The sequence below is a fragment of the Hyla sarda genome, chromosome 2 (assembly GCF_029499605.1).
Source record: "Hyla sarda isolate aHylSar1 chromosome 2, aHylSar1.hap1, whole genome shotgun sequence".
Lineage (NCBI taxonomy): Eukaryota > Metazoa > Chordata > Amphibia > Anura > Hylidae > Hyla > Hyla sarda.
Genome location: NC_079190.1, coordinates 464,183,711 through 464,196,490, shown reverse-complemented (window position 1 = coordinate 464,196,490; position 12,780 = coordinate 464,183,711). Strand labels below are relative to the sequence as shown.

Below are 12,780 nucleotides of genomic sequence, written 5' to 3'. Positions count from 1 at the left end.
CAAGCGCAGGTCCTTCCTAAGCATGTCAATTACTGTCAGGCAGGTGAGTACTTAAATCACCTTATGGTGGATAACCCCTTTAAATTGCTTGCATGGCCACCGCTCCAATTACTAATTACTATTACTCCAATGTCTACTGTCGATTACAATGTTTTCCAATCATGTCCCTCTAACTATTGCAATACCATGACTTCCAGCATGCCATGACAGCCAAAGGCACACTGGTTGGGAAACACACTGTTCTATGGAAGTAATAGCTGAGAACAATTTTGAATCAGCAGTCATACACGCGCTCTACCAACCCACTCAAAAGGCTCACTAAGGGACCTCCATTTTTATGATCACTGAAGGTCCTGGCAGTCAGACCTCCAGCTTTATTTCATTAGCCTGAATTTATTTTTTCTGAAGGACATCAGGAATAAATTGAAAAGTCTTAGACAACCAGAACAATTTGGAATACCATAATAAAATACAAGATTATAAAGCATACATGGCTATTGCTCCATAATATAAAATGATGATATAAAATGAATTTACTTTAAGCCTTAAAATGACAATTGTATCAGTCACAATGTCCAACAGACTCAACAAAACTCGTGGACACACACACACACACACACATATATATATATATATATATATATATATATATATATATATATATATATATATATATACATATGTATTATATATATTTATATATATATATTTTTTTTTTTCGCAGACACTGGTAAAAAAGGATTTTTTTTGGACCGTTGAAGAAATCTCTGTGTACTCTGTGCATGATGTGCATTTTTCCATTTCAGTAAAAAGTCATGACATAACATGACTAAAAATCAGGTCAGCTAACAAAAATGTAAGAGTTTTTCCTAACTAACAAAGTTATTCCCTATGCACAGTCACCTTTATAAAATTGAGTGTTGCAATTGGCGTAATTTCCTACACTGACTGCTTTGTTTTTTTAAGCAATGAATTCTTCAGCTGTTACCCAACAGAGAAAAGCAGAGAATATCTGGAAGGGCACCATCCATGCAAATAAAATTATAGAACACGTAGCCAGAAGCTGAATTTTTTAAACTTTGCTTTATGTGATACTTTAAATCATAAAGAGGCATTACAGCTAAAATATCTTGTACCCTTTATCAATAACAGCCATTTTAGATGCATCTGAAGTGGCACTTCCGCTAAAAAACCATTTGTAAGGGTGAAAAGAAATGTGCCAAAAAAAAAAAAAGAAGCTAAATGCAGCCCTAACCTGACAGGGTGAACTGTCTATTGGAAATATTGTAGCTTCCTGATCATCTGAAAAGGTTATCTGAACAAATTCCCATTTTAGCTTCATATTTTTCATTCTACTAAAAGCATTTTAATAGCATTTTACTCACTCTGGTTTCCCATTACTAGTTTAGGTCAGCAACATATTTAAAGCATTTTATCAGATTTGTTAAAGGGTACTCCCGTGGAAAACTTTTTTTTATTTTTTTATTAATCAACTGGTGCTAGAAATGTAAACAGATTTGTAAATTACTTCTATTAAAAAAAATCTTAGTCCTTCCAATACATTTTATGGGCTGTATACTACAGAGGAAATGCTTTTCTTTTTGGATCTCTCTGATGTCACGATCACAGTGCTCTCTGCTGACCTCTGCTGTCCATTTTAGGAACTGTCCAGAGCAACATATGTTTGCTATGGGGATTTTCTCCTGCTCTGGACCGTTCCAAAAAATGGACAGCAAAGGTCAGCAGAGAGCACTGTGGCCGTGACATCAGAGAAATCCAAAAAGATAGTATTTAGCCCCTAAAAAGTACTGGAAGGATTAAGATTTTTTAATAGAATCAATTTACAAATCTGTTTAACATTCTGGCACCAATTGATAAAAAAAATTTTTAAAAAGTTTCCCACGGGAGTACCCCTTTAAAAGCAACTAGTGCAAACGGTAATGTGGTCCACATAATGGTCACATTATGGCCAAGACAGTTTCTGTTTCAATAATCTTTTATTTAAGTTTGACAAACTATACATAACATGGAGTGTTGTAGACAGCCAAAAATACGGGTAGCCAAAAGTTATATGTACAAAATGGAAAATCAAAAAATGAATAATAAGAATAGGAATGAGTGTTACCCAGCAATCCAGCTTTAAAAATAGTAAAGCAATCATACTCACCTGTCCCAACTCCGGGCCACTGTTGTTCTACCTAATCCCTGTGATGTGTTGTTCCCTTAGGGCTTCCCACTCAGCCCACCACTAACTGATGATGGTGAGCAGGTCCTCTGGGTACAAAACACCATAGATGAAAAAAAAAAAAAAGCAGAGAACAGCGAGGACCAGAAGCTGTTGAAACTGGAGGAGCATTTTTTTTTTCAAGCACCCTGGGTCAAACTAAACAAAAATAAATAAATGATTGATTGTCCAGAATAACGATTAAAGGGTTGGATGATCATTTTCTTTACACTTACTCCTCCAGCTTAAAAAATGTCACCAATATTTTTAAAGGATGCTGTCAGCTCATTTTACAGATGGTTTTTGAATTTATGGTCAGTTGGTAACCATGGATTGATGGTGACCTAAGTTTGGCCTAGTAGAATCATTAGGGTATTTAAGCCACTTTTTAGCTACTATAAACTTATCCCCTATACAAGTGCTGTTCTCGGCTATTCCCATTGGCTCCATAAAAAATTAATGGACTGCATTCCGAAGCACCTCTCTATTCAGCAGGGTGAGTCCTGTGATTCCCAGAGGTCAAGTGTTCCCTAACCCCCCTATCCTGTGGAAAAATATTATCTGTCGGTAACTTACTGTCAACTTCCCTTCCAAATGAATAAAATGGTATATGGTCGCAACAGTGTGGAGTCAACTTCTATAAGAATTCAACGCAATTCGGATATGAACAGAGCACAAAAAAGAGCAGCTCTGGCCCTGGTAGTTTTGACCGAACCATATATTACACAGCATAAAATGTTACATTTCCACAGCAAAGGAAATGTATCCACAACTTTTGAGGGCTTAAGAAGCCAGCTTTGCTTGACCCCTGCCAGCCCAGTTTTAGCTGGTATAAAGGGATTCCCTTAATGAGACAACCCCTTTTTCTATACAATGGTAATCTTAGATAACACACTCTTTAAATGGTCAGATTACTATGTTTTTGGGGTTGAGGGTTTATAATTTTTTCCTTGTGTTTTGGACGGTAATGGCCCTGATTTACTAAGAGTGGAGTGGAGTTTTCTTTGTGTGTTTTTTTTCTTCCAAAAAGTATATTTCCACAGTATTTACCTACATTTTGCACTTTTCCCTTTTGCTTTTTTTTTTACACATGCTCTGAGCTGTGGGGTTTTTCCTCAGCTTAAATCTACCACATTTTCTGTGGAAATCTTTGGACACCCCCCCCCCCCCCCCCTTTCAGTGACCACATCCCCTCTCCCAGACGGGCGTGCCCCTTTTGGGGTTTTCTCAGTTAAATGGATGGTCGGTCGGGTTTTTTCAATTCTGGCGCAAATTCTGGTGCAGACATCTGGCGCACAACCCTACCAAACATGTCAGGTTTACAATAGTAAATCAAGGCCAATGTTTTCACTATTTATACACCTAGGTTATTTAAGAAAAAAATCTTAACCTCAAAAACATCACCGATATGCCATTTTACAGTGCTTCGTCATATAGAGTGGATTCACAAGCTTAGTCCTTTTTTTATTTGGCGAGTGTTAGCTGTACATTACAGCCAACGCCTGCCTGCAATTTCAGGCATCACTCCAAACCCAGCAGTTTAACCATCTATATGGCATGATCAATAGCAATTGTGGCATATAGAGAGTAAATTGACAGGTGGCAAACTTGCCAAGGCTCCAATCGGCACCCTTATGGCAAAATCACAGGAATACTATGGAAGCTGAAGGCCTTCTCAAGGTCTCCATGCGTACTGTAGGAAGATCTTCTTGTACAGTTTGCAATCTAATAAACAATCTCATGATTGCTTATAAAAGTCCCCTTGGGGGACTAAAAAGTGTAAAAACAATAAGAAATGAAAAAGATTTTGATACAATTAAACTAAAAAAAATAAAATAAAGATATTTGGTACTGCCATGTGCAAAAATGTCTAAACTATTAAAATATAGTGGGGGAGATTTATCAAAACATGTTTAGAAGAAAATTTGCCCATTTGCCCATAGCATATTGCTTCTTTTATTTTTCAAAAGCCTTAAAACTAAAAAACTCAAAGGGGGAGATTCTCAAAAACTACTGTCATTTCTGTTCCAGCGATAATATTCACACCTTTTTTCTCCTCACATTTTCAAAGGTCTCTTGTGCTGCTTTGAAAAAAAACAAAATATGTGAAAATTAATTTCCGCTTCACTTTTTTTTTTCGTGATCATTTTTTTTTTTTGGTTGCAGCCATATTTTTTTTGCCAAAATTGCTGAGTTTGGTGCCAAAATCGGCAATTTTGTCACCAAAATTTCCGATTTTGCACCAAATTTTCCATCCCAGAAAATTCTGGCGGAAACATCTCACAAAATATTCCATGGTTACTAGTGCCCAGACAAGCGATAAGCGAATAAATAAAACATTTCTGAGCTTAAATGTGAGTGCAGGTGCAGTGACCAAGAAAGAAAAAAAAAAAAATAAAAAAATAAAAAAAAATATATATATATATATATATATATATATATATATATATATATATTTTTTATTTTTTTTTTTAATAACATTTTTCAATAATAATTATTTCTTTTTTTTAAAAATAATTACCGTATTTATCGGGGTATACCACGCACCGGCCTATAACACGCACTCTCATTTTACCAAGGATATTTGGGTAGAAAAAGTTTTTTACCCAAATATCCATGGTAAAATGAGGGTGTGTGTGTGCGCGTGTATACCCCGATACACCCCCAGGAAAGGAAGGGGGAGAGAGGCCATCGCTGCCCGCTTCTCTCCCTCTGCCTTTCCTAGGTCTAGAGCCCTGCTGCCGGCCCTTCTCTCACCCTGGCTATCGGCGCAGGTGCCCGTTCTGTCCCCTTGACTATCGGTGCCGGCGCCCCATTGCCGGTTGCGATAGCCAGGGGGAGAGAAGGGGCAGCGGCACCCGTTGCCGCCGCCGCTGCCCCGCTGCCTCCCCCCATCCCCGGTGGCATAATTACCTGTTGCCGGGGACGGGTCCGCGCTGCTGCAGGCCTCCGGCGTGCGTCCCCTGCATCGTTGCTAAGACGTCATGCTCCGCGCCGTGCAGCGCATAGCAACGATGCAGGGGACGCACGCCGGAGGCCTGCAGCAGCGCGGACGCGGACCCGACCCCGGCAACAGGTAATTATGGCAACAGGGCAGCGGCGCCGGCAATGGGTGCCGCTGCCCCTTCTCTCCCCCTGGCTGTCGGCGCCGCTTCTCTCCCCCTGGCTATCGGCGCCGGCAATGGGGCGCCGGCACCGATAGTCAGGGGGACAGAACAGGCAGCGGCGCCAATAGCCAGGGGGAGAGAAGGGCCGGCAGCAGGGCTCTAGACCCCAGGAAAGGCAGGGGGAGAGAAGCGGGCAGCGACGGCCTCTCTCCCCTGCCTTTCCTGGGGGTGTATCGGCGTATAACACGCACATAGACTTTAGGCTAAAAATTTTAGCCTACAAAGTGCGTGTTATACGCCGATAAATACGGTACTTAAATAACACCTCCCCCCCCCAAAAAAAAAAAAAAAGAAAACATTTCTGAGTTTTCTACACTATCAAAAAGCTGGTGTGAGATTTTTGATGTAAACTGGACTCTCACCACTTTGAAAATATCATGTAAAGAAGACAATATACATGGGCACACCCGCTTTTACAAAACTGATGTGAACAGTGTAAACTGTGGCACAAAGCTCTTTGAAAATGTGGTAGATACTTTTCATGCCAACATTTTGGCACCCAAATTTTTTTTTTTGGGCGCAAAATTCTTTGAGAGTTTCCCCCAATGTGTGTGTGTGTGTATGTTCTAGCATAATTTCCAAATGGCTAAAGATATTAACATGAAACTTGGCACACATGTTACTTATATATATCATCAACAAACATAGGATAGGAAATTTGACCCGGACCTACCCCCACTTGTAAGGGTCATCGTTTTTGTTTAATGTCCAATGTAAATCTATGGGGAATGCATGTTCAAGCATATCTTCTACACAGCTGGAGATATTTCGATAGTACTTGGTCACATGTTACTTATATGTCAAACAAAAATATATAATAGTTAAATTAACCCCTAACCTACCCCCATATGTGAAGGATGGGGTATTTGCTTTAAGTCCCATGCAAGTGTATAGGACTTTTGGTGCCTTACTATACAAGATTGGCTCTGCATCTCCTGGTGAATGTGTCAGTCTGGTCACACCCTCCCTGCATTCCATACCCCATCTTGCAAAGACATGCCCACCCTTTATGCACACCCCTTTTATTTTCAGCTTACAATATTTTTACCACAACGCATCCCTACCTGAGGACGGGATATGAGGATTAGAAATGAGGATTAGATATGGGGATGGGATATGAGGATGGGATATGAGGATGAGATATGGGGTTGGGATTGAGGTTGGGATATAAGGGCGGGATATGAGGTGGGGATATGAGGACAGAATAAGAAGATGGGATATGAGGTTGGTATCTGAGGACGGGATATGAGGACAGATTATGAGGTCGGGATATGAGGACAGGATATGAGGATGGGATATGAGGATGGGATATGAGGATGGGATATGAGGACGGGATATGAGGATGGGATATGGGGTTGGGATATGAGGACGGGATATGAGGATGGGATATGAGGAAAGTATATGAGGACGGGATATAAGGACGGCATATGAGGACAGAATATTGGGATGGGATATAGGGAGGGAATATGAGGACAGGATGTGAGGTCTGATTATGAAGAGGGGATTTGGGGTCGGGATATGAGGACAAAAGCTTCCTCTGTTGCTCGTTCTCCCCCACAAGGACATGGTAGGAAAAAACTTACAAACCTCAAAGTGGTGCCATTAAAAAGTGCCATTTATTCCACAAAAAAATGCCTTTATATGGGAACATGAACAGAAAAATAAAAAAGTTACATCTCTTGTAAGATATCAACTCAGAAACAAAGAAATGTATTTGGTAATTTAGTCCTGGCATACATCTAGATGGAAGTGGTTAGATAATTTTGAAGATGATGTTTATCTGTAGTTCCCTATGTTTATCAATAGCTGAATGAACACTAAGAACCACAAAGCTACAGAAGACCTGAAATGTATATGTTGGTCAATCTGCTAATATTGAAACCTCTTTTTTTTAATAGTTTTCAGTTGCACAGGGCATGTATATTGGGAGATCATCAAAGATACATAATTTATAAGCAGCCTATGTCTATGTCTGATGCTTTCCTCATAGCACAATCTTGCTGCCACTCTGAAGATGCTTTCTCTAAGTGTTATGCCTTATTCTGTATAACTTTAAACACGCAAACATGACTATACAGATTGCAAAGTAGAGAAAGCATATCAAACATATAGATAGACATTCTGGACTCCAAAAAGGCATTGCAAAGATGTCTAATCCTCTTTTTTGGTTTTGATGTTGAACTTAATAGGAAACAACAAAGCAAGAATACATACTCAGGTTCTGTAAGAGGTGTTGTTTCATTGGGTTCATTAACTGGGCTCCCATCATGATTAGTAACTCTTTCATCCTCAGTTCTCATCTCTACTATGGGTTCTTTTGATCCATCCTTCCTACAAGATAGTAAGCATTCCTGAAATTATGCATATACTACATAGATATGCAGCAGACTGGAACTTGCTATGTTGCGGTAATGGACATGAACCCCTACAGAAATTTTTGAATGCAAGAGGTATATGGTTTATGGATAGTAATACCTTCACTCATGGGATATAGAGGCTGGGGAGGATTTGCCACCAATCAAATGTACCACCTTCTTACAGGATAGGTAAAAATAAACTTATGATCTCTCCACTGCTGAGATCCTCTTGATCAATAGAATGGGGTAACAGAGTTCCTATTCACTTACATAACCACATTTAAGAGGAACTTATTTGAAGTGGTGGTTGAGCATGTGTATAGCTATTTCCATCATCCCCCATAGAGTTTCATTAGACCAATGTTGCTCAATTCAAAATCTTCCTGATTGTGGTCATAGTGGTGAAAAAGAATGGGGAACTTGGGACTAACATGATCAATGGGTGTATTACCCAGTAGTGGGTATCATCTTTCATTTCCGACTTGCTTTTTAGGTGATACATATGATCAGTGGACAAACCCTCTAAATTTATTATTCAAAACAGGGGCAGGCATAATACTTGTTCAACTTGTGCACAGTGGCTTTTAGAGGAAATTAAATTCGAACTACTAGTTGTTTATTTATTCTTAATTAGGGAATGCAGTCATCATTTTCACATATAACTAATAACTATTAGTTTAGTACACCAGTGAGGATTTTCTAATTAATAAATGAGGGTGTCCAAAACTAGCTTCCTATTCTCTTAAATATAGTTAAGTGAGCTTCCCAAAAGTTTGGTTCCCTTAACCGGCAGAAAGTTAAGTGGCTCTTTTGTCACAGTAAACCAGCAAATTCCTTGGTTTACTGTAACATATTTCTGGACTGAAAGCTATACACTGGGTATGCAAAGAAGAAGTTAGCAGCACTAGTTAACTCTTTGGAGGGGGGTGTATACATTGTGCAGCTATCTATATTACTGTATAATGTATACAGTGAAGAGAGTGATACTTAACATCTTGTGACTGGTCTGGGCCTCTTCCTGTGCAGCCCCACCTCTAGCAATGAGGGGTGGAGCTACATAAGAAGAGGCCCAGATCAGTGACAAGATTGTAGGGATCACTCTCTTCACTGTATAATATATACATGCCCCCTCAACCCCAACATTGCCAGGTTTGTGCAAGAAAAACCTGGCAATGTTTGAAAGTTTGGCTAGTTGCAAACCCCCAAATTTCATATTGAATCTGGGTTCGGAGGGTTCAATTTGCTTGATTCAAATTGTTAATTGATTGATTATTGATTGATTAAAATTAGTAGTTGGAAACCAATGGGCCCATGTACCATTATTGCACAAGGGCTCTGTGCTGTTTACCTGTCAGTTTGACCAAAGACGCTGTTAGAGTTATCATAAAGCCCACTGTGTTTGAAATGTTGCAAAATGTTTTTCCCATAAGGAACATTAAAGTTCATAACCAGCTGTGATTTTGCTCATCATCAACATTGTACTACAATATCTCTAGCTAAAAGGAGTTAACTAGGCTTTTAAAATGTAGCCCATCAATATAGGGTCAGTAGAGGTTGGACTCCTATCTATCCCACAAATGAGCTGTAAAGTAACCACAGTGCTTGGACAAGTTCTGCACATTTTCCAATTTCTTTCAATTCAGTTTTACTGTACAATCAATGTAGCCACTATGAAAAGTATTGTAGTAGATGATATATTTTGTAATAAATAATATAGTATACAATATAAAATTAAAAAAGTAAAATAAACACATAATATATATATATATATATATATATATATATATATATATATATATATAGTTGTTGCTCTGATGGTAATGAACAATTTTTACAGAACATGAAGTTTCAGACTAACATGAGGGTCAAAAACAAGAGAGAAAACTTTAAGAGTTCAAAATTTTTCTGATTAGAAAACCATCATTAAATATTATTTTGTACATAAATGTAAATATATTTTGCGAAAACTTGATTTACAATAGTTCACTTTCTTATGACACTTTCCCATTTAAAGGGCAGAGTTACACAAGAGTTACATAAGATTGTATTCAAGGACGCTTTTGGAATGAGTGCTCTTTGGTGCTTTTCAATATCCCACAAAATCATCCAATAAGTAAAAAAAAATAATAAATATATATATATATATATATATATATATATTAAAGTATTCACTCTGAAAGGGGCTTTCAGTACATTGAGTACTTTAAATTGTACATTTTATTTCTATGACACATTTCTCTGATCTTCAAAATGAATCTTATTATGGTCTGTGCAATAATTACTTTCTTATAATCCACTGGTATAATGTAAAAACATTTTATATGGCTACATAAAAATAGACATGCTTTAGGAATGGAAAATAATACTATGTTAATAAATTTTAGTGTTACTATATGTGATCATGGCTTAGTTGAATATGATTGTATGTATCCTTCAAGTCTAAGACTCTTTATGGGTTGACATTGATTTGATCGAATGCTGCCTCTAGTAGGGTGAAGCGGACAACAAGCACATTTTTCATGTATTATTTTTTAGAATATGCAGTACAACAATACTTTAGACACAAAATAAGAAGATTGTAGCTACTGAGACCTGCTGTGATCGTGAGTTGATCACGATCAGGGAGGCCGGCGGCATTGCGCTCCGCTCCCCAGCCGGTCAGGAGATGCATCCATTTCTCTGCATAGAAGTCTTTGCAGAGAAATTTACAGATTTCTTGGATGGCTGATGAGTGGAGTGCAATAACCCCCCCCCCCCCCCCCCCCCACAGTAGGTTTATGGAATGAGACCTGGTGCAAGAAACAACTTATTATAATGACTACAAGTTGTTATTGTTTGTTGATAGCAATTTACTAACTAAAATTGCTAAAGCTTTAAATCCCAAAAGGCCCAGAAAACTAATGCAAAAGCAATTGTACATAGCATATGTATGTTAATGGTAAAAAAAAAGATATAATAAAGCAGTATATTTTAAAAATAATGTTGTATATTTTTATTCTTTCAATACAGTTTTTTTTTGTACCAAAGAAATAGTGCATATTATCATTAAAGTACAGTCAAGATGTAATTTTTTAAAACTCATAAAGCAGTGTCACATGGCTCATAAAACAACTCTTTCCAAAGATGCTGATGATATTGGCTTGCCTATAGCTTGTTTTAAAGTCAATTTTCTTTTTTTCACTTATACAGTAGTGACTTAGATCACTGAAAAAAAAATAAAGAAGGACCTTACACAGTGCTTTCTCAATAACCTCCAAAGACTTTAATCCCAATCCGAACTCTCCATACTGGAAACAGTACATTGGCAAGAAATTGTTTATAAGAGGAAAAGAATAAAGAGGAATGTACAGTAGATAGATTGTCAACTAAGTCAAGACCCAAATTAGGATGGGAAAGTTTGAATACTTGCTAGGTTACTATTGAATACTATACTATTCAAAATTTGCATAGCAAAGGAAAAATAATTCTCATTTTCATAATGATATAAGTGAAGACTTTATGAACTTGTCCACATAATCAAAAAGAGTTTGTTATTAATGTTGCAACATTTTTCTGTAGTTGTTAAAGAGCAAATCTTCCTATAATTTATCTTGTAATTTGTCACAGAGATTTGTTGAGAGATCACAATCTCCCAACCTGGCCAATAACCAAAACCATACAAGACCCAAACCCACCTAATATCTTAAAATGTTTCTTCATGAAGAACTACAGACAACTTCATTCTGGATACTGGTAATATCTCATTGGGCAAATACATTGCTTTTCTATTGATATTTAAAAATAAAACAATAAAAAAAAGAAAGAAAAACTATAAATATTGTTATTGTAAATGTGCATGCAAAATAGGAACACCAACAAAATGGACCATGTACCATAATAATATCTGGTACATACAAATACTAAACAAAAACACAAACTGTTTATATATTTACTATATATAGACAGAGCGAAGAATAGATGATGCAACCTAGTATAAGTAAAAGCGAAACATTTCCAATTTTTCTCAACATTATAAATAAACATGACATTTATAATAATGTTTAAATTGGAATCACATCTACAATATCTGGGATGTATACACCAAAAAAAGAACCACTTATGTAAAAATATTTGATTTATTAAACATGGATCAAAAAATAGACATTTAAAAGTAGAAGGAAACATCAAAATAAAGGCACAAGAGATAACAAGTACAGATAAGTGGTGATGATATAAATGGCACATATACATGGAGCACAGGGTAAAGGTAAGTCCAAGTAAGACTAGCAGCTTAATCACAGAAATAAGCCCACACTATGGTGGTACAGCAACATAGTAGATAACAGCATGTAACAGATAAGTCTGCTATAGAAGGACAATGGACAGTAAGGACTGGAAAAGCAAACAAGAGGAAAACCAGCCTAACAACAATAGAACTTCCTGCCATGCATATTACCACCTACCAGCTCCAACTCCAACGTACCTTTCGCTTTCTATTGTTGTTAGGCTGTTCTATTGTTGTTAGACTGTTTTTCCTCTTGCTTGCTTATCCAGTCCTTACGGTCCATTGTCCGTCTATAACAGGCTTATCTGTTACAAACTGTTATCTACTATGTTGCTGTACCACCATAGTGTGGGATTATTTCTATGATTAATCTGCTAGTCTTACTTTGACTTACCTTTACCCTGTACTCCATGTATTTGTGCAATTTAAATCATCTCCACTTATCTGTACTTGTCATCTCTAGTGCCTTTATTTTAATGTTTCCTTCTATTTTTAAATGCATGTCTATTTTTTGATGTTTAATAAATCAAATATTTTACATAATTGGTTCTTTGTTTCAATAGTGAACCAATTGTGGCATCATTCCGATAGCCATTATACGGTTGGTGGTATAATGTCTGGGATGTGATTATGAGGTAAAAAAAAAAAGTTGTTGAACATAAAAACATTCAAGATGATATGTGGGTTCACATGTATGTGTAGATTTGGATTTTGCGTTAGCTGGAAGCCGAGTCGTGTTTCCAAATCTCGCACTAAAGCACACTTTGC

At 37.3% G+C, this 12,780-nt stretch overlaps 1 protein-coding gene across 6 annotated transcripts in view; it reads right to left on the bottom strand.

Moving 5' to 3' along the window:
- Positions 1-12,780, bottom strand: part of NCAM2 (neural cell adhesion molecule 2) — a 501,839-nt gene that overhangs the window by 29,715 nt on the left and 459,344 nt on the right. For 2 of the 6 annotated variants that reach the window (XM_056559430.1, XM_056559435.1), the window contains one exon: positions 7,606-7,722. The exons of 2 other annotated variants lie outside the window; for them this stretch is intronic. In XM_056559430.1, coding sequence (XP_056415405.1) covers positions 7,606-7,722 — 117 coding nt within the window. Of the gene's footprint in view, positions 1-4,274; positions 4,309-7,605; positions 7,723-10,731; positions 11,513-12,780 lie in introns of those variants that run through there. 2 more of the 6 variants (XM_056559431.1, XM_056559433.1) reach the window with 2 other exon arrangements.